Source organism: Prunus persica, chromosome G6 (genome assembly GCF_000346465.2).
Source record: "Prunus persica cultivar Lovell chromosome G6, Prunus_persica_NCBIv2, whole genome shotgun sequence".
In the NCBI taxonomy this organism is placed as follows: Eukaryota; Viridiplantae; Streptophyta; class Magnoliopsida; order Rosales; family Rosaceae; genus Prunus; species Prunus persica.
Window position 1 is genome coordinate 27,222,575 of NC_034014.1, and position 21,214 is coordinate 27,243,788.

General features: G+C 39.0%; 8 protein-coding genes across 8 annotated transcripts; 1 reads left to right on the top strand and 7 right to left on the bottom strand.

Annotated features, from left to right (window-relative positions):
• Positions 2,609 to 4,787, bottom strand: LOC18774365 (cytochrome P450 714A1). The gene is made up of 5 exons (XM_020565344.1): positions 4,521 to 4,787; positions 4,066 to 4,292; positions 3,710 to 3,960; positions 3,229 to 3,619; positions 2,609 to 3,163 (listed from the first exon to the last, which is right to left on the bottom strand). The coding sequence occupies exons 1-5, from the start codon at positions 4,750 to 4,752 to the stop codon at positions 2,735 to 2,737; spliced, it is 1,530 nt and encodes a 509-aa protein (XP_020420933.1). The 5' UTR covers positions 4,753 to 4,787; the 3' UTR covers positions 2,609 to 2,734.
• Positions 5,544 to 8,156, bottom strand: LOC18774452 (cytochrome P450 714A1). Its single transcript, XM_007204988.2, has 5 exons — positions 7,820 to 8,156; positions 7,060 to 7,286; positions 6,721 to 6,971; positions 6,208 to 6,613; positions 5,544 to 6,122 (listed from the first exon to the last, which is right to left on the bottom strand). Exons 1-5 carry the CDS (start codon positions 8,106 to 8,108, stop codon positions 5,694 to 5,696), a joined length of 1,602 nt encoding a protein of 533 aa, XP_007205050.2. The 5' UTR covers positions 8,109 to 8,156; the 3' UTR covers positions 5,544 to 5,693.
• On the bottom strand, positions 8,936 to 11,299 carry LOC18772050. Its single transcript, XM_007206507.2, has 2 exons — positions 10,014 to 11,299; positions 8,936 to 9,496 (listed from the first exon to the last, which is right to left on the bottom strand). The coding sequence occupies exons 1-2, from the start codon at positions 10,580 to 10,582 to the stop codon at positions 8,992 to 8,994; spliced, it is 1,074 nt and encodes a 357-aa protein (XP_007206569.2). The 5' UTR covers positions 10,583 to 11,299; the 3' UTR covers positions 8,936 to 8,991.
• Positions 12,069 to 13,021, bottom strand: LOC109949459 (calcium-binding allergen Bet v 3). Its single transcript, XM_020565044.1, has one exon. It carries the CDS (start codon positions 12,900 to 12,902, stop codon positions 12,279 to 12,281), a length of 624 nt encoding a protein of 207 aa, XP_020420633.1. The 5' UTR covers positions 12,903 to 13,021; the 3' UTR covers positions 12,069 to 12,278.
• On the top strand, positions 14,375 to 16,315 carry LOC18772951 (cyclin-dependent protein kinase inhibitor SMR11). Its single transcript, XM_007205728.2, has 2 exons — positions 14,375 to 14,530; positions 15,125 to 16,315. The coding sequence occupies exon 2, from the start codon at positions 15,139 to 15,141 to the stop codon at positions 15,871 to 15,873; it is 735 nt and encodes a 244-aa protein (XP_007205790.1). The 5' UTR covers positions 14,375 to 14,530; positions 15,125 to 15,138; the 3' UTR covers positions 15,874 to 16,315.
• LOC18772738 lies at positions 17,062 to 18,540 on the bottom strand. The gene has a single exon (XM_007205858.2). It carries the CDS (start codon positions 18,018 to 18,020, stop codon positions 17,409 to 17,411), a length of 612 nt encoding a protein of 203 aa, XP_007205920.1. The 5' UTR covers positions 18,021 to 18,540; the 3' UTR covers positions 17,062 to 17,408.
• Positions 19,177 to 19,686, bottom strand: LOC18772860. The gene has a single exon (XM_007208496.2). It carries the CDS (start codon positions 19,684 to 19,686, stop codon positions 19,177 to 19,179), a length of 510 nt encoding a protein of 169 aa, XP_007208558.2.
• Positions 20,383 to 20,895, bottom strand: LOC18775435. Its single transcript, XM_007206393.2, has one exon. It carries the CDS (start codon positions 20,893 to 20,895, stop codon positions 20,383 to 20,385), a length of 513 nt encoding a protein of 170 aa, XP_007206455.2.

The following is a 21,214-nucleotide window of genomic DNA, read 5'->3' on the forward strand; positions in this document are numbered from 1 at the left end:
ATCAGGAAAGCGTACGAGAGTTGCCTTGCCTTAATTAACTCTACTTCTTTTGCGTAGTCTTCTCTTCGTTGATCACTTGTATCACATACCTACCTAAGTTTCTATAACTAATTCCTAAAAAGTTACACATTAACAAAATTGTTGCAAGTACTTGTAGTTTAAGTGGTCGAGAATAATTATTGATATCTTGGTATGTTTGAGAATGTTTATGAGCAGAAATACTTTCTAATGAAGCAGTTCCAAACAAGCCCATACATGTCGGCTGTTGAATTCTCTAATAACGCCCTATTGTTTGTATGGAAAGAAACAACAAAGTAGTTTGATATACAAACTTATAATATGCAATACTAATTGTGATATCTATTATATATCCCAGTAAATAATGTAAGTAATGTCATTATCCAAATAAAAAATGTGACATCATCTAGCAACAAAAAAGAAAGAGTGTTAAGTAATGTTATAGATCTTAGATGGTGGAAAATAGTGATGTTTAATGTAAGTAGAATAGTAGGAAAGTCATAGAGGTTTGTTTGAATTTGAAGGGTAGATGAGTAAGATGGGGTTGAGGGGTTGAGGAGAGGGTGGGGTGGGGGAGGAGAAGTTTAAGTGTGAAAAGTGCAATGAAGACTGGATCTGTCCCTTGTGAAGCAGAGGTTGCTTCTTTGGAATGGTTGTTGAGAGGATGATGCCAGACAGTGTTTATGATTATATTGTTAGCTGGATATATAATAAATAAATATCTTCAGTAAATTAAAGGGTATATATGTCAGATTCAGAAGGAGATAAAATAGCCAGAGAGCTTCTCGAATCCCATTCACATGATGATCGTGTATCTCTCAACCTTCCTCATGGAAATCACCAGTCCACAGCCTGATCACCTTATCACTTCACTTGCCATCATTCCTATTAATACCTTTGTTACGTAATAGAAATAGGTCACGGCAAGTCCGTCACACGGAATTTCTAACCGTTGATGTATGAGAATAATTATTTCTGTTTGTTATGCATCTGCGTTATTTGATTATTGATGTATATGCATAATTATTTCAAAATAAATTGTTCTTTCTTTATTTCATCAAATTTTTATTTATTTATTTAAGACATACAAATTATCATGTCACATGCATGCAATATTAATTATGCCCGAAAAAATATAATGTCTCATCATGCGATATTAATATGATTAGATTGTTGTAGTGTGATTTAGAAGAAAATATGCACTTGATTTATCCACACAAATATCAAGTAGTGTTTTCTAGCATATGAATGTGGACACTGGACACGGGACAGGACAGGACAGGACAGGACATTTCACACAAATAACGCCACATACAATACAAACCTCACAGGGGAAAGTGCGTGGTACGTCGCATGTCCAATTTTCCATGGGGTCCAGTAAACAATCTTATTTTAATACCGTCATCGTCAGACGGATCCAAAACATATCTCTCAAGAACCCTAAATATATGAAATGGGTGTGACAATCAGATTTGTATGGTTCCTAATTGCTTTTCTGAAAAGTGATTGTCGTGTTAGCCAAAGGAAGCAAAGGTGTTGGCTCCTGCTCAGTGCCATTGGCCAAAGGTGGAAATCAAACAACACAATCTGAGTCTGATACTTTTGGCCAACTGCTTTACTTCAACTGGAAGCTTCCCTTTTAGGCTTGTAGCTTTTCAAGTGGGCAAGTACAAAATGCAATTCCAGTTTCGACACGACACTTCTAGGATTTTACTGCCAAAAGACTAATGGTTAAGCTGTTTGGGATTTAAATTAAGGCTACAGAAAACGCTCTATTTCAAGCTTGGACAATACAATCCAATGTACTTTAATTTTACATTGCTTATATTATTACTCGGGTCAAATTTTTGCTTTTTGAAATGCTTTGCAACTAATTGATTGATTGTTTTAACTTTGATTTTCCTTTTCCAGTTAGTTTCAAGTTTTGGGCTTGCATGTATTTATTGTTAAGATTTCAGAGTGACGGATCTTTGATCCACTACTAGCAACATCAATATTGTCCCAAACTTAACTATATTTTTAGTTAGTGTTGGGTTTTATATAAAAAGCCTCGATATTACTAGGAGTGGAATCATTTATTATATGAGATTTTATTTTGTTAAGTTTTCGATGTGGAACTCGTGTATTTTTCAACACTCCTCCTCACACGGGACCAGTCAACATACTCGCTTTGATACAATGTTAAGATTTCAAAGGAACAGACCCTTAACCCACCATGAGCAACATAGATATTGTTCCCAACTTAACCACTTGTTTAGCAGGTGTGGGGTTTTATACAAAATGCCTCAATATTATTAAGAGCAGATCAATTTATTATATAAGATCTTGTTAAATTTTCGATGTGAGACTCGTGTGTTCTTCAACATTTATAACCCCAATCTTGACTCTCCCAAACCCAAGGCCCAGGATCAGCTCAACTTAGTCTTTCCAGGCCCAGCCCAGTTTATAATGGTAATTGAGTTGGTCCGGCCCAAGCCTATGATTCCTAGCTAAGAAAGTTTGTATCAGCGTTCTAATGCATGCCCTTACCATGACGAGTTTGCAGAAAAAATTGATTATTTGATATTTGTTATGGACCAATGCAAATATGTATAAGATCGATAAACTTCCGAATAACATCACATTTATCACATTTCTTGATCACATTGTATCGTAGATGAGTTATAAATGTAACGAATCTATCTACGAGTGATATGTATCTTCAAGCCAGTTGCCTTCATTGCACACGCCTAACAAGGAGTTTGATTCCATGTTGAGGCAGCAGCAAAATTTTGTAAACAGGGCAATGTTGATAATTTGGAGAAAGGGAAAATGAGAACTTGGACAGAATGAGGGAGAGCACTATCTTCAGCTGCAGCATGGCAAATGTCTGGCCCATGCACAATCGGCTCCCATAACCAAATGGCATGTATGCTTGGGGATACTTGCACGATTCGGATACCCCATTTTCAAACCTCTCTGGCTTAAACTCATCAGCATCTGAACCCCAATTTTCGGGGTCACGGTGCAGTGCTGGAATGAATGTCCATATGTGGATGCCTTCTGGCACATCTAAGTCCCCCAACTTCATGTTTGTAAGAGCTTCCCTAGCCATTATGACTCCCGGTCCATAAAGCCGCAGGCTCTCTTGAATCACCATTGTCAGCTGCATGTACATATAGATAAGCAACAATTTTGAAGATTTATCAAACACTCGACAATAAATATTACCGTTTTCAATTTGCGTAAGGTGTCCATGTCTTGCAGGCAATGATGCAGTTGATCATCATCCCCACAGACCTCAAAAATCTCAGCACGAACACGATCTTGCCATTCGGGTTGTAATGCCAATAGCATCAAGGTCCAGGATGCTGCAAGAGCAGTGGTCTCAGATCCTGCAAAGTAGATAGTTCTGCAATTGTCCAGAATAAATTGGTCTGTTTTGTGGCTAGGCATTTCAGTGCTAGAAGCAGCACTTTCAAGTATCATTTGTAATAAGTCCTTTTCTGATGTGCCACACGATTGGCTTTCAGCCTGACGATCCCTCACTAATTTGAGCAACAAAGCGTCCACCTCTTTCTTTAAACTCCTTACCTTCTTGTCATTTTCTGTGGGAAGGAATCTGCAGGATTTGAACACATGGTAAAAAAACAATATAAAAAAAAGATATAAAAAAAAAGTGCTAAAGTTACTGACAGAAGAACAAACCAACCTAAAATTGAGAAAGCCAAAGAGCAAACTTGGATGGGACAAGGTGTCCTGGAGGGTAGCAATCTTTGCAAAAATCTGGTTGCCTTGGGAGTAAGAGCTGCCAAAACAAGCTCTTGATATGATATCAGCAGAGAGGCTTTTCAAATCCTCATCAATTGTTATGTCCACAATGCCCTCCTCACTTTCTAGTATACGGCTCTCCCATGTCTTAATTATTGCCTTTGTAGATTCCTCCATCAGACCCACCATGCCCTACAATTCTTCACCATTTCAATCACCACATGCTTGATTTTAAAATTTTAAAATAAAAGAAAAGGACTTTAGAAAATATAGATAAAAGGGTATTCTCTAATATACCTTAACCTTGTCGAGGAAGAATTCAGGAGCAATGATTTTCTTCTGGTATGCCCATTCTTCTCCGTTGGCCCGGATAACGCTGTCACCTAGCAATGGCTGCATTGGCTTACTCAGATATGTAGGTCTGCCCAAATCCAAGGAGTTGTGCAGTTTCAGCTCCCTTAACAACTTGGGATCGCCCACATACAAGTGTTGCTTGCTCCCTGTTGAGTACATGTACACTTGACCTGCATAAATATTTTCATCAAACACTTGTAACTTTTCTCTGTCATTTTGATCCAAAATTCCCATATTCTAAATTATACACGAGCGAGTGACGCTAGCACATTTCTTAACTGAACACATTATGTCGCAATTGACGTGTCTATCAAGAGTTGGAAAGCCACATGCTACATAATATGTGACCAAGAGGAAATATTTCTCCTCAAACTATGCAAATTTACTAAACTTCATACCATACTGCTGCTCCCATTGCTGAAGATAAGGAAAGAATGAGGGAACCCAGTTGTGCTGCACTCGTTTAACACCAGATGGTTTCTGATTGATGTTGATATTGCTGGATTGAATCTTCTTCATCTCTGAAACATTACCAAAAATGAAGGAAGGTGCTGGCCCTCTGATGCCTTGCCTCCAAAGCGCTGATCGAATCCTTGCAGGCTTCAGCCACATCTCCTTAACCAATCGCATTAAGACACTGATTATACCAATCAACACAAGTGACCAGCATATCATTGCCACCTGAAAACCCTCCTCAGTCATCTCTCTCTGTTTATGAGAAGAGAAGATGGTTGTGTTTCAAGTTTCAACTGCACTGTGCCATTAATATGCTTTTCCACAGTCCGCACTGTGCCATTAATATGCTTTTCCACAGTCCGCACTGTGCCATTAATATGCTTTTTTTGTTGTTGAAAAAGAACAAAACTACAACATCAACAGTCTGCACCTATCTTGTACTGGTCACTGATTTTTCATTTTTAATTGTGTTTGATTAAATCAATGTTAGATGACGAACATGTTTTTGTTTGGTACAAGGAAGGCCAATGGGGAGGGGATATATTCAAACTCTTTAAGTAGAATCTTTGTTTTTTTCGTTGTTCTTTTGCGGGTTTTTTTGTTTCTTGCCTGAGTGAGAATATATTCGTTCTTGAAGACAGACACTCGGATGGAATCTAGCCTGGTTTTTCCAAGAAAATAAGTGGATCGTTGATTTGTGAGTTGCTGTTGCAAAGTTTTACGTCAATTATGTTGCCTTCCTTCCATACAATAATACTATTTGGCCGGCGTGAGTAAATCAAGCATCTAGAATTAAAATTCAATATAACATGTGGTTCAATGAAAATGAAGCTTTATATAATGGGCACAGTGGTGGTGGATTCCCCCTTTCCCATGGCACCCAAATCGAATCCAGTAGGGTTTCTTTCCTCTAATGTAACCCAAAAAAAAAAAGTTTTATATAGTGGCATTTGCAGTCTGAAATATTAAGATATAAGATGGATAATTCTGTGATTAACATTATATCTATCACATTTGTTGATCAGATTGTACGGTAAACATGGTTTTACAAATAGGGTCTGTCTATTTACAAATGGTTTTATTGTACCCTTAAACCAGCTCTAGCTGCCTTCAAATCACTGCACACGCCTAACAAGGAGTCTGATTCCATGTTTCGGCAACAACAGCATTTTATAAACGGGGGAGTGTTGATAATTTGGAGAAAGGGAGAATGAGAACTTGGACAGAATGAGAGGAAGCACTATCTTGAGCTGCACCATGCTAAAAGTCTGCCCTATACACGATCGGCTCCCATGACCAAATGGCACGTATGCTTGTGGATACTTGCATGCCTCAGACACCCCATTTGCAAACCTCTCTGGCTTGAACTCATTAGCATCCGGACCCCAATTTTCGGGGTCACGGTGCAGTGTTGGTATGAGCGTCCATATGTGGACGCCTTCCGGCACGGTAAAGTCCCCCAACTTCATTTTTGCTAGAGCTTCCCTTGCCAATATGACTCCAGGTCCATACAGCCGCAGGCTCTCTTGAATCACCATTGTCAGCTGCATATACATGCATATATATAAACACTGTGCGCAACGACTTTGAAAATTTATCAAACACTTAATAACAATGTCTTTCAAGTACCGTTTTCAACTTGTTCAGTTTGTCCATGTCTTTCAAGCATTGACGCAGTTGATCATCATCGACCCCGCAGACCTCAGCAATCTCGACACGAACACGTTCTTGCCATTCTGGGTGCAATGCCAAGAGCATCAGTGTCCAGGATGCTGTCAGAGCTGTGGTCTCAGATCCTGCGAAGTAGATGCTTCTACAATTATCCAGAATGAATTGGTCTGTTTTGTGCATATATTGTTGAGGCTTGTCAGTGCTGTTATTAGCAGCACTTTGGAGTATCATTTGTAATAGGTCCTTTTCTGACGTGCCTCCCGATTGGCTTTCCTTTTGGCGATCTCTCACTAATTTGAGTAACAAAGCATCCACCTCTTTTCTCAAACTCTTAATCTTCTTCTCACTCTCTGTGGGAAATAAACTGCATATATATAGCCGCATGTCAAACTTAATTTATTTTGATTGGACAAGACGTCCAAAGAGCAAAAACAAAAGCACTCAAGAGAAAAGCAAAACATGAAAACGAACCTAAAATTGAGAAAGCCAAAGAGCAAACTTGGATTAGACAAGGCCTCCTGGAGGATAGCAATCTTTGCAAAAATCTGGTTGCCTTGGGAGTAAGAGCTACCAAAACAAGCTCTTGAGATTATATCAGCAGAGAGGGTCTTCAACTCCTCATCAACTTTTATGTCCACAACACCTCCCTCACTTTCAACTACACGGCTCTCCCATGTCTTAATAAAAGCCACAGCAGATTCCTCCATCAGACATACCATACCCTATATGTAACACGTGATGAGAGAGAGAGATACGTACGTAATTATATACAATTGGATATGGAATAAGGATTGATTGACTACATATTACCTTAACCTTGTTGAGGAAGAATTCAGGAGCAATGACTTTCTTCTGGTAGGCAAAATCTTGTCCGTTGGCTCGAATAATGCTGTCACCTATCAAGGGCTGGAATGGCTTGCTCAAATATCTAGGTACACCCAAATCCATGTAGTTTTGCAATTTAAGTTCCTTTAACAGCTTGGGATCGCTCACATACAGGTGCTGTTTGCTCCCTGTTGCGTACACGTACACTGGACCTGCGTACACTTTCCTTCATCAAACTTGGTAACTTGGTCCTCAATAAATTTGGCCCTAAGTCCCAGGTTCTTCATCATAGTTTATTAGTAAGTTGTATATGCAGTATAATAATCATGGTACTTTTGTAGGATCAAATAATTTATAGATGTCGGGTGACAGTGTTGAGTAACAGAACAATCCAGTTAAAAGATAACATATGTTAAAACCTGATTATACTTTTTTAAAACTTAATCATATGTCAACTTTTACTTCGATTGCAACCCTGTCACATGGTAGGGACATCCCTACACAAGTTTTTCTGTCATTATAATGGCGTGACAAATAAAATCCCATCCTAAACTACACATATAACATAGTTATTAACGTGTAGTAGCTCTAGCATTACCCTAATAACAATAAGGACTAAGTTATTAATGGTTCGACATCGATATATGATCCACAATATTGACTAGTAAATTAATATAGTAAATCTACCTACCATATTACTCAATCGATCGTCTAGTAACTATTGTACAAATTTAATTTCATATACCATACAGCTGCTCCCATCGTTGAAGATATGGGAAGATGGAGGGAACCCAGTTGTGGTGCACATGATTAGCATCAGAAGGTTTCTGATTGCTGGACTGGATCTTCTGCATCTCTGGAACGTTCCCGGCAATGAAGGAAGGTGGCGGCCCTCGGATGCCTTGCTTCCGAAGCACAGATCGAATCCTTGCAGGCTTCAGCCACATCTCCTTCATCAATCGAAACAAAACTCTCAAAACACCAATCAACATAACTGACCAACATATCAAGGCCACCTGCAGACCCTCAGCCATCTCTCTCTCTCTCTCTCTCTCTCTCTCTCTCTCTCTGTGAGACAAGCTATCTTTCTATTACAAGGGCATCTTCACCTGCTGAGCTCTATAATAGAAAATTTATAGCTGCACTGCGACTCTGAGAGTGATATGGCAGGCGGACAAAAGTACCCTTTTGAATAATAATAATTATCTATGCTGCCATTAAACTTAAAGTTATGGCCATTGCACTAAACCTTGAGCTAAACCTTAATTAATCATTAATAAGGAGAGGTTAGCAGCTCATTGGCCGCTAATAATATTTAATGTAGTGTCCAGTCAATGTGTAATTTCTGGATAACCTTGGAAAAGGGTGAGTTTATTTAAGGTAATAGCATTTGATTGTATTTTAAATTTTTATAAAATTTGATTATAAAAATATATTAATTCCTTTTTTTAAAATATAAATAAGACACAATCATTTATATAATTCAATAGCTAGTCTCTAAATTTTTATTTATTTGTGGAATTTTGAAAGAAGAATATTGATACTATGTAGCTCGCAATCTGGTGCGTTACTTTTGTTTGATCTACGACCCAAAATTGATGGCCAAACTGTCAAAGAAAATAAAATTATGATACCATTATCATCATATACAGTGAGACAGTTGAGCTGTCAAGTTTTTTTCCTTGTTAATTAAATTAATATTCTGAGTTGTTATCCACTAATTATCAATTTAATGATACTTTTCTTTTTGATGTTGAAAGATCTGTTATCTTTCATTTTCCCGTCATTGATATTATTATTCTACGGTTGGTTATCGTGGTATCAAAACATATTCAATTGTACTTGAAGTGCAAACCAACACTAAAAATCAAAACTTTGAACGTGCATATACGTTAAAAGCTAATTAATTAATTAAAATCAGGCCGACGTGGGTGGTTGCTCAAATGAAGTTTTACAGTGGGCAATTGCAGCCTGAATTGAGGTCTCTCTTGCATACACGTACACTTTATTTCTCTCATCACTCGCAAACCCTTTGTGAATCGGCGACGACTTGATCGAACTCGGGCAGCTTCTCGTTCTTCTATCTTTTCGACCAATGCCTGTGCTCATACTATTTCCTATGGCTTCCAAAACCCCTCTAACTGCGCCCAAGTTTATTTCCAAAACCCTCGAATATTTCTCCTCACCTTCTCCTTCTTCTGAATCCTTGCGCTTCCCTTGTTTCTTCTGCGCCAACCATTTGTCCAGAGGCTTCAGAACACTCTTTTTTGATTTTGTCTTCTTCTTGCTTCGACCGGGATCGCAGGCAACTTGGCGGGGCTTCACAATTGAGGCTACCAGGGCTCCCAAATTCATGGCTCGAAACTTGAACAGCAGCTTCATTATGCCACCGTTTATGGAGCTTCTCATGTTCGTTGTTTTCCTTGATTAATTGATGCAAGCAACACATGCCACATGGTAATTAGTAAGCTTCATATCACTTGTCACGTTATTATTATTATTTTAAGGTTTTATATTAGCGATATTAGAGTAGGAGGGATTCGAATACAAGACATCGAATACAAGATAATTCCTTTAACAGCTCTTAAAAGAGCACCTACAGATTTTTTAGTAATACGATATTCTAAATTATAATAAACAGGGCAAGAGATTCAAACTTGAATGCAAACGAACGGACACGTTATACTTTTATACATTATTTGTCACATCACAAAGGAGAATCTTTATTTAAAAAAGAAAAAAAAGTGGATCTACTTTTATGAGGATGTAATGAAATATTATAAACAGTTAATTAATCAGTACATAATCTAATGGGTTAAAACGTTTTCCAAATAAAACAAATTAATGATTCTACGCGTATTATAGTTTTGGATTCACATGATAAATTTCAATAAAGGTTTCTAACTTCCAATATAAAATTGGCTTGTTTCAGTATATACCTGCTACGTGCCACGTCAGCATTGTCCGCGTGGATAGAAAATTCCGACGATGACCGGAGACCAAGGAGCAACGTGTTGACTGCAGGCAATCTCCCTCTTTTAGTGGGGGTGCTTCTTTGCAGCATGGAAGAGTCTTGATCAGATCCCTCTTTCCGAGCCCCACAACTGCTTTCCGTGGACGAAGAGCTCAAAGTGCACGACGCTGAAGATGATGTCGTCTCGTTTACTGGTTGGTCGTTAGGAGGATCAGAGATGTTTTGGTGGGTGTGGGTGGAGAGCTCCGGGAGAAGGCTAGATGAAAAAGATAAACGCAAGTAATCTACATGGTCTAAGCCTCCAACACGATCATCGTCATCTCGATCACAACTTGGTTTAGGATGATCATGGTGATCAAGGACTATTTCGATGTATGATCCATCATCACTCGTGCCATCAGCATCATCGCCATCTTCGTCTTCATCGGTGAAATGAGAAAGAGAGGAGAAGTTCAAATCTGACTCGGAGCAGCTGAAGGAGAAGCTTCCTCCATGGCTCAGATCTCGCAGATCAGAACAACTCATACTTTCCATGGCATGTAGCGACTATATGCTATATTTCCAGCATGCACACGCTATATACGAATTAATAAAAAAAAACTATAAAATGGAAAGTTGGAACACAGATTATATATATATATGGAAGAATAAGATCTGCGAAGAGATGTATGGAGATAGATATGGCTATATGTTGCATGTGCATGGCCAAGCCAGACAGAAATTAATGAAAGGGAGGAGATTGGAAAGTCTCATGGAGTAAAAAGCTTTGGTCCAAGTAAGACACTAGCTAGGCGGTCACATTTTATAGCTAGGACATCAAAGTGGACCGTATTTTTTTTTTAATGTTTGAAAATTCAAATCCATGCACATATATACAAACGTGGTCCAAAGTTGATTTGGGTTGCTTGTGAAGCGATCAGAATCTGACGAATCAAATCCCAGAACTCATGCAAGTTTTATCTCTAGCCCTTGAATTGCTCTTCAAGATTTTAACGTTGTTGTTTGTTAGTCAAATGAAGGACATAAGAAGAAACCCATTGGCATATGATGAGAAGCTTATAATCTTGGGTATCTAAAAGCTTATGCAATTTCCGCAATTTGAGCCAACCCCATTCTTTGAGGCCATGGCCCCCAAAGGACCCCAAAATATTGTATGAATTTGTATTTTGCTTACATTTGTCGCCCTATATCAAGTGTATTTTGCTTACAATAATGATGAAAGGCGCTTTTCAACTACAAATTTGTAATTAGTCACCTAATCTAATTAATAACTAATCAAGTTAATCAGCCCCTTGATTTCGGGATTTATGAGCTATATATGTTGAGAACAAATTTCAGAGTCTGCCAATTGGCCTGCAATCTTCATCAATCCGATTTGTTATTACGTTCCTTAAAGTATAAAGGTTGTGATTGTAGACATAAGCTGGGCTAAATTTGAATTCCCTTCTCGTAGTTTAGACTAAATTTTAAAATAAATTATCATTTGTATAAAAATAATAATAATAAGGCACAAGAGACATTCCATTGCAGTGAGCAAAAATTCAGGAAAAATAATGAGATGGTATATTTCGTTGGCGTCAGCAAGATGTTTGACAAGTCACAAAAGTAACAAAGGGAATTACCGATCGAAATGAATCGTAGTCAAGAGTCAAGACTACCGTGGGGGGCATGCCAGTAGATTTGAAATATTCAATTTTTAGTGATTAGACGACTTTTCATGTCATTTGGAAGTTTCCTTTGCATTCATATAAAAAGCAAAATGAATTATTAAAGTGCCAACTAATCTTTTTGACTTGTTTTTTTAATCATTTTGAAAAATAAATAATAATTTTATTCGTTCACAAATAAAATTCAAAAACTCATCCGTCATTTAGACCACCTGTGATATATACGCATGTGTCCTTGAAAAGCATACATGAAGGTCGAAGTCTTCGTTCCTTAATTATAATCTACTCAGCCTTTTCACTTAATTTGAGATTAATTATTCAAACGCCGGCGTTTTATGATATGAACAACTGACTTTGAAATAATTTGCATACCCAAGATTTATTGATCCATTTGATTAATGAGAGACACCATAATAAACACAACCAAAGCTTTATCATTATCAATCAAAGGCAATATGATCTAGACATGATCGAGCCACGTAAGTACGTAGGGTCCATAATTAAGCATGCATGCATGTGCAGATATATACCGTCGGTGGGTCGAATCACATTTGATCATGAATTTACGAGGAGGGAACCAGAACAGTGGTGCGCATCATGTCCTTGAACTCGAACAAGTCAACGAGGCCATCGTGGTTGCGGTCAACGGAGGTGATCATCTGCTGAACTCTATCAATCTCATTGCCTTCCTGGAACCCTAGCTTGGCAAGCACCACCTGCAACTCCTTGGCGGAGATGAACCCATCTCCGTCCTCGTCAAACACCTTGAACGCCTCCGAAAGATCCAACTCCTCCTGGGACATCTTCCTCTTTCCTTCGCATTCTGCCGCATAAGCAATGACAGACTCTTCTTCGTCGTCGTAGGCGAAGTAGGTGTCGGAGAGGGACTGGTGGAGGGAGAGGAAGTCGTCGAAGTTGAGGCCGTCGTTGGAGGGTTGGATGAAGGATTTGATAGTGGAATGGAGGTCGGAGATTTCGACATCAAGGCCGAGGAGAGCGAGGGCTTGGCCGATCTCGGGGACGCTGATGAGCCCGTCTTGGTTTTGGTCGAACACGTCGAAGATGCGGCGGAGGCGGAGGGAGTTTAGGCTGGCGGACCGAAGCCGAAACGACGACTTCGATGACGGCCTCTTGCTAAGGGCGGCACCAGTCGGCCGTGCAGCAGAAGACGCGGCTGCTAATTCCATGATGATAATTAATTTAATGACTGATTTATTTATGTATAAATCAGTGGGGGGGATGAAGAAGAGGATGGAGTCATGGAGAGCAGAAAACAGGAGATGTTTTGTTTTGGTCTGCTCTTGCTTTGGGTGTTGTTATAACTTATAACAAGGGAGGGTGCGCGTTTGGTGGGGCGTTGAAAGTCTGTCGTTATTAATTTCCTGTTAATTTGTTAATCTGTTAGTTTAAATTAGTTCTAAAAAATTGATTTTGCATTTGCCCGTTGTCTGCATTTCCAACGGCGTAACTAATACTCCAACTACAAGTCAGTCGTCGTTGACCCAACAAAAACAAAATCATTACGAATAAATAATGGGTTAATAAAAAAGAGTCGGTGGAATAGGAGGTATCGTGGAATTTGGATTTATGAAAGGGTATGATCTGTCTGAGTTCCGTCTATTGGCCCACTTTGGGACACGTGCGATAGGACCCGTACCCATGCCTACACCTCACACGCTCTGCCATTCGTTTTCAGGCGGTGCATCGTTGACTCACTGGTTCTACTTTTTCTTTTACAGTTGAGTTAATCATCTTTTAATCACAAAACAATCTCCCATCCTTTTCATGTGTATGTTGTGTGTTAACATAATGCCGCTAGCTTAGCTAGTTAGTTAATATAATATTACATATGAATTATAAATTAATATTCTTCGAATAATACTGTTAATGTCTTAATTGATTTCTCGATGAGGTGCGACTATCATATTAAAAAGTTCTTCAAAATAAAAGCATACGAAACGTGTGCAGTATTATCAAGTTTGTGTAGTATCAATACTGTTTCCAAATATGTCTTATCTTATATTGGTAACGTAACAATGGAGCAATTTAAACCTCATGATAAGTTTGAGGAAAAAGCTAAATTAAGGAAAGATTGCTCCCCATATGGTAAGGTTTAATTTTCTTTCCTTATTAATATTTCTAAAAATTCCCACATTACCATTTGTGTATTTATTCCATCTAAAACATATTTCGCGCCATATTTTTCCCTCCAAAACATAGTTCCCTCCATATTTTTGCCTCCAAAAAAAATATTTTCCTTATGTATTTCCCTCCAATAATTATTTCCATTTATATTAATTTTCTTTCCAAAACAGAGTAATTATAGATGAAGTACACATTTTTTTTATGAGAATGAAGTGCATTATGATGCATAAAACAACTCTAATAATGTTGAAAATCCAATTATATCTACATCAAACTTGAACAAAGAGAAATTAAAATAAAAAGGGAATTGATGGAAGTAGGGAGTGTAATTAGTTTTTTTTAATGCATTTTTAGGAGTTTAATGTTTATTAAATTATTATTAGAATTTTGGGAGGAATATTAAACGAGTGGGTTGCGCAAACCGCCAAAAAGCAAAAAAAGGAGGTGAGTTGCGGAGAAAGTGGGTCCAGAAATCCGCATGAGGAGCACTCAGATCTATTAAACTGGAGCCAAACTCAAAAGCAAAAGACAGCGACTGAGTTAAAGTTTATTTACAAACACTATTTTGCAGCTTTACAAAGTAACTTCTCTTTCTCTCTAACCCCATTCACTTTCCAACTCCTTCGGCTTGCGGCTGCTTCAACTGTTCTTCAACTCTGCTCTCACTCAGGTACTCAAGGTCTCCAGCTTTTCCGTCTCAAGCTCTTTCTGCTTTTGCTGTTATGGGTTCTTCTTTGTTTGCTCTCTGAGATCGATTTCTTAGATTATCTGTTCATTTCCGTTGTTTTAGGGTTTTGAATCAGGTTTCCCCTGCTCCCTTTTGCTGTGAGAATTAAAATCCTTAACTTTTATGATGAGTTTAATTCAAAGTTCGAATCTTTTGTTGTCATGTAGGTAGTTATTGTTATATCTCATCTTCGGGGCATCTGGGTTATCTATTTAGATTTGCTTCTTTATTATTTGTCTTGTTTTCTATTTTGATTTTCCTTTCCACCCCAAGCCCTTTTTTTGTCTCTTTCGATTTCTGTTAATTTTCAACCAAATTTTCATGCAGGTTCAACTATCTCACATGGGTTTTATCTGAATTTAATTTCTGTTTTCAGTATCTACTTAAAATAATGATTTGCTGCCAAATTATACTTTTACTGATCAAGTTCCCATCTTCAGCTGCTATTTTTTCCCTGTATTTCAATTATGATTACAACTATATGAGATAATGCTTGTTCTGCCAAATTATTCTTTTACTAATCAAGTTCTTCTTCAGCTGTTACCCTCACCATGGGTTCTGGAGATTGTGTCAATGAACTAGATCAATGCAAACTACCATCTCAGAAATCTTTGGAAAAATTGGATAGAGCTAGTGCTTTGGGGCTTCATAAGGATGCTGCTGAGACACCAATGAAATTGATGGCAAATGGGATGGCTTCTCTGGGGCCTATTACTCCTAAAGCAGACAGAGAGAATGGGGATTTCACCATTGACTTCATATCTCCGCCCTCATTTTTAAAGAAACCGTCAATGGTGATCTGCCTCAGTTCCAACACCAATAGAAATGGGGATGACCCATTTGGTTGTTGTGCTGATGGTAGCAGCCCCAGGACACCAGTGGATGGTGTCTTTGATCCCTTTGCCCCCGGTCGGGATGACCTGGCATTGGCACCCCGGTGTAAAAAAATTGTTAGTAAGTACAGAAGTGTGGTTGCTCGTCAGCTTAATTTTGATTCTCCTGTCCAAAGTTCAGAAGGTGAGATTTGGACTGATGTAGAATCTATTTCGGACGAGGAAATGTTTGAAGCGGTGTTTGAAAATCTATTGGAAGTTATTGTATCCGAGCAAACTGAGGGAGTTTTTTCTGAATGTTCAAGGAAAGGTTGGGATTCTGATGACTGCAAAACACCTCCCCCAGAACCGCTTCTAAATGGAGTAGCTGAATCTTGTCCTGGTGCTCCCTTGAGGCCCTCAGGGAAATCAAGGAACATTGACTTGGGGTTAATCAGAAAGCTTGAATTCTAACACCAGCTGACTCATGCGGTTATATGCAGTGAATTTGCTAGAATTCGGGTACCTCTTTCCAACAGCCGATCATTTGCTAATTATCATTTCTGCCCTTCTTAGAGAATATGTTTCATAGGGATCAACTCAGTCTCTCTGTCTCTCTCTGTCTGACCTAGATTATACAGTAGTGCTAGCATTGTACAGTAGTTGTCGACCTTATTTATATTTTCAACCACAGGAAAAGACATTATTTTGATTTTAGCATTGGCTAGTACTCCTCAATTTTTACTCAGAATGTAAGACAAAGGGAGAAATAAAATAGAAACTTCTTCCTACTTCATCAATCATGTGCTGAACATATTCGTGTTTAATAGCTGTCTTATCAAATTTTGTATGCCTGAAATCTCTGCGCTTTATGATTCAGAGCTATAATTTGATGATCGGAATGATTGTCTATGTATATATTGCTCCACTTTGAATCTTGTTGGATGATAAGAATTGGGAAACTAATTGAATCAAGCTATTTTCTTCCTAGTTTTTTGGTAACTTGTTTATAGGATGTCTGAACCATCTAGGATGCTAGCCATATGTTGAGCAGCACCAAGCGTGCTATAAACAAGGCTACTCTGTTTATGTTCCTTGGTTTTGTTTAACCCTTTATCTCTAGTTCTTGTATTTTCTCCGCAAGAATGAAATTGTCGATGCCGGTATATTTTTGTACGTGGATAAGCTAATGTGTAATCTGATGTCTTGTGCCCGATTGGATGGACAAAAGACATTGTTTTCACATGAATCTTGAGTATATCCCTGTTGGAGAATGAAGTTCTTTGAAATGAGATAGATGTCACTGAGTCTCTGTTTTCTGTTTTCATTCTTAGGAAAAGTTGTGGATTTTATTCAGTGTTGGTAGACTCTCTGTGATTTGTTTGTTTGGATGTTATAATGTAACAGGGTTCAGAAGCTGTTTGCTTTTGTTCCCCCTTCCCTTTCTGTTTTAGAAGTTAAAACAGCATGCTCTCAGCACAAGCTTTAACTCTGTGGGCAAAAAGTTCACGGGCTGTTTTGATGATGTTGGGTTTGGTGGGTAGGCTTAGAAAGCTCTGTCAGCGATTGGCATGTGCAGAAACGAGTCAGGCCCGTGAAGTCACCCATGCTGGCATATCAATATAAACTATAAAATATATGAACAAGGATCTCTGATTTTGGACATCATATGCGAATTTTTCCATATATTTTATTTTATTTTCGTGCATCAAAATAATCTATGTATGGTTTGCTTTCTCCAAGTTTCAACAAAAGAAAATAAAGAGTACAGAGAAAAGGACAAAAAGCTTCACAAAATTCTAAATAACCTGGGTTTAAGTTCATCCTAACTTTAACTCTGTGCATCATCCTAGCTCAAGCTGATCACAATCTGAAAAGTTTGCTTCTTTTTCCTCCATGGCAGCATAAAAATGCATAATTTACATGCCATTCTTTGGGTTTACTGGAATCTGCACCTTCTCACGAATCATTGAGAAGCAAGCGATATTCTTCTCCAATAAAACTCACAATCACAACTTGGCCTTGCTTTTACAAACTTGCCTCTTCACCGTCATGTCAGGAAAACCAATGGTCAATTGGCACTCGGATACAGCCACAGCATGCTTCTTGATGAACCCCAGCAAGGTAACCCTGCCCGGGATCCTCGTACGTGTTTCCAGCACAAACTCACCACCAAGCACATCACTGATCAAGTTGCTCATGTTGTTCGCCAGCCGGTCCGCCTGCAGCGTAAGGCGGCACGGCAGCGTGGAGTTGCCCCTCGCTGGGATAAAACCCGGGTACAAGTCAGCATCACCTACCTGGTTGCCTTGGTACAGAAGAAAAGTCTTGCCAGTGCCATGCTTGAAGCTGGCGTGGTTTCTGTTCTCCACAAGGATCATGAGGTCGAGAGTGATGTTGAGCTCAATCTGAACGGCGGGGAATGAGATACGAGGAGCCACGCCGTCGACAGATGCAGACAGGATCTGGGTTCTTGGCTGTTTGGTCTTGAACACAGTTAAGGCCAAGATCAAGGCAATGATGAAGAGCAGCAGGATTAAGAAGAGGACAACCCCAATTGCAATGAGACAGGAGCGCTTTCTCTTGTTGGGTTTGGTGAGGTGGTCGCTGTTTTCTGTCATGGTTTTGATTGAACAAAGGTGTTTGATAGATTTGAAGTTTGTTTGTTGAAGACTTGAGAAAGAGAGACAAAGATGAAGAGGTAACAGAGGAAGAATGAGTTGCAGAGGGGTTTGTATTTAGATCGGTTTTGGGTTCTTCTTCCAATTAAAATTGTAGGTGGTTGGGGATTGGGACTTGATTTTAATGCGCGACCCCCCCAACCCCCCTCCAATCCAACGGCCAGCTAACAACTAACTCAGCTTTCCTCGGGTCACCGCCTTTTAATTGCTTCCCCACCCGCTATTCTTTTTCTTTTTTTCTTTTTGTTTCCAATAGCAAACCAATTTTTCTGTTATGCTAGTTTGTCACATATCCCTGCCCGTGATGAGATTTGGTATAACAGATGATTATTTGCTTAACTTCTCTGATTTGTCTGATTTGATTAGTTGGCAGTGAGTCCGTCTCCTTACAGCAAGTTTGAATCTCTCTTTTCGTAAATTAGAGTAATTTAGACTGATCGCTTATATATTAATATAACTTCTCTAATTTGCTTGCATGTCTTCCTCAAATCCAGCGGTGTTCGTATTAACAGCATCGTATACTTGCAAGCTTAAATAATTTTAAGGCGGGTTTAAAGAGAAGGGTAAAGATTGTGGCCAGTTGATGTGCCAATGCAACGAGGGTGGAAATAGTATGGTCTCTCATTGTTTGGTTTGAAAAACGACAACATGCACACTTCGCAATATGCATGTGTGTAGAGAGAGAGAGATCTCGTAAGCGAAGTAAGACTTTTGGGGAAGGGCACCTAAGCAATGTGGACTTTTGGGAGCTTCGATGAGTCTCAAATTCTAAACTCAGAGAACACCACAATTCAGAAAATTAATTTGATGAGCAAATTGCAAACAAAAAAACCAAAATCGAAACCAATCTAATAAAATTTTGTTGCGTAAGAAAATTGCCATATGACACAAGTTTGGTGTTACTTTGGGGCGTTGGTTTGGAATGGGATGCTTTCACTTTTTGTTTTTTATAATGTTTTTGTGTTAGAATTTTTCCCTTGTAACTTGTTTAAGCAGCAAAGAAACAATACCAATGCCTAAAAGACAAAAAAAAATTCAGAATCTTTATTCATTTGTGCAATGCTTCTCTCAAACAGTCTTGCTACAAACATTGATATCAAAATAGCATGAGCTGGTAGAGACCGCGTCGGCATGAAACTTGGAAGATTTTGAGAAGAGAAAACAATCTGCCAGAGAATTTGATTTGAATGTTGAAGGGCAATGTACCAGCTAACATGTCCGAATGAATCATAATCAGCTCCGATTCTCCCTGCAAACGATCAGCTAAATTACTAGCCAGAATTACATTTGCGGTTTTGGTGGCAGCCTTTGATATCACTCCTGCTTCTATAAGAGCCTCACCCACCACCACACCCCGGTAAACCAAGAGCACTGTGCTGTGGGTGTACTTGAAGGCCACACCATTGGGGTTCATCACAGACATGTTCACATCCACACTGATTTCGGGCACATTACGTGACATGTCGATGTGTCTTAAGGCCACGACGTCCACCGTTGTTATGGGGGTCATTTTCTTGTACACTGTCATGGATAGAAGCAGCAGTATAATCGATATGAGCATAAGAACAGAGGTCACTGCCGGACAGATGACTGTGAGCCAGACCATCTCTTTTCTAATTACTTCCTTGTTGAAGAAGGCAGCTTTAAATGCTTAATTTCTATCATTTACCTCGCATGTCTTCCTTAACTTCTGCATGCCATTCCTCCCTAGTTTGCTATTAAATTATTCAAATTATCCAACTGTATCTTGTAAATTATTCAAACATGCTTAAAGCCGTAATAGATGGAAAGCGTAAAAGTTGTGTTTGATGTGAAAATGCAGAGACTAGAGTGAAAAATATATGTATATTTATTAGATACTCAATACTACAACTTAATTCCAAGTCATATCAAAAGAAAAATACTTTAGAAATTATAGCACCAAACATGTATGTAATTAAAAGTTTTATTTACAATAACGTTACGGGCACCAACTTGTTTACCAACTTTTGGATACCAACACATGTGGCACATGACATGGCAACCCATGTCATCTGCCATCTCATCTACGGGCACCAACTTGTTTACCCTAAACCCTAAACCCTAAACCCCCGAAAAAATGAGGGGTTTTTTATATTTATTTTAAATTATATATTTTTTCGGTGAGAAATTCTTTTATTTATATAACAAATTATGTAATTAAAATAGATGAGATGGCAGTGCCACATGTGTTGGTATCCAAAAGTTGATAAACAAGTTAGTGCCCGTAGCGTTATTGTTGTTTTATTTAACCCTATAGAGCAAGAAAAGATCATAAGTTGCTCTATGCGCACTTGGGGTCCCCAATAGTCTTGCTCTGGACATCGACATCTAAACCACATAAGCCGGTGGAGATCACAGTGACACCGACCAGGCGGAAAACCTTCACTTTGCCGGAGATTTTGGTGTAAGTGTTGAAGGGCACCATACCCCCTGCCACGTCCATATGAATGGCGGGGTTCCCCTGCATACGCTCAGCCAAAATGGTGAGCGTGACGGTCGTGGATTTAGTGGCGCCGGGGGCTATCTCCCCGACTTCTATGACCGCCTCCCCGACCATAACACCTCTATAGAGCAAGAATGCAGTGTTTTTTGTGGGCCTGAAGGCATACTTGTTGGGGTTCTTCACAGAGAGATTCAAATCCATAGTGAGTTTAGGCACATCCTGAGAAATTTGCAGGTCCCTTAAGACCACCCCATTCAGCATGGTTATGGGGTCCTTTCCTCTGTACGCTGTCAACGATAGAATCCCCATTATAAGTGCTACTGAAATCACAAGACCCGCGGCCATCGCCATGGCGATGTATTGGGGCTTTCCTCCTAGTTTCTTCATGATACTTTCCCCCCGCGTTTCTTCCATTGTTTAAATTCTCCAACACAATATACCAGGCGATTTGTTCTTGCTGTGTTTTGCATACCATGCTCTGAACATCTTTTATAGCCTCAAATTTGCCCTCTTCCTTAATTAACTTATGCATGCCCTTTCTTTCTTCGTCATTAAGTTGCTCAAATCGAACCGTATCTTGATTACAGCGTGCTTAAAATTTATATCGTGTACAAGCATGCTTAAACAAGTTTAAGGCCCAGCTTGAAGGGAAGCATAATGCAGAGAGGGA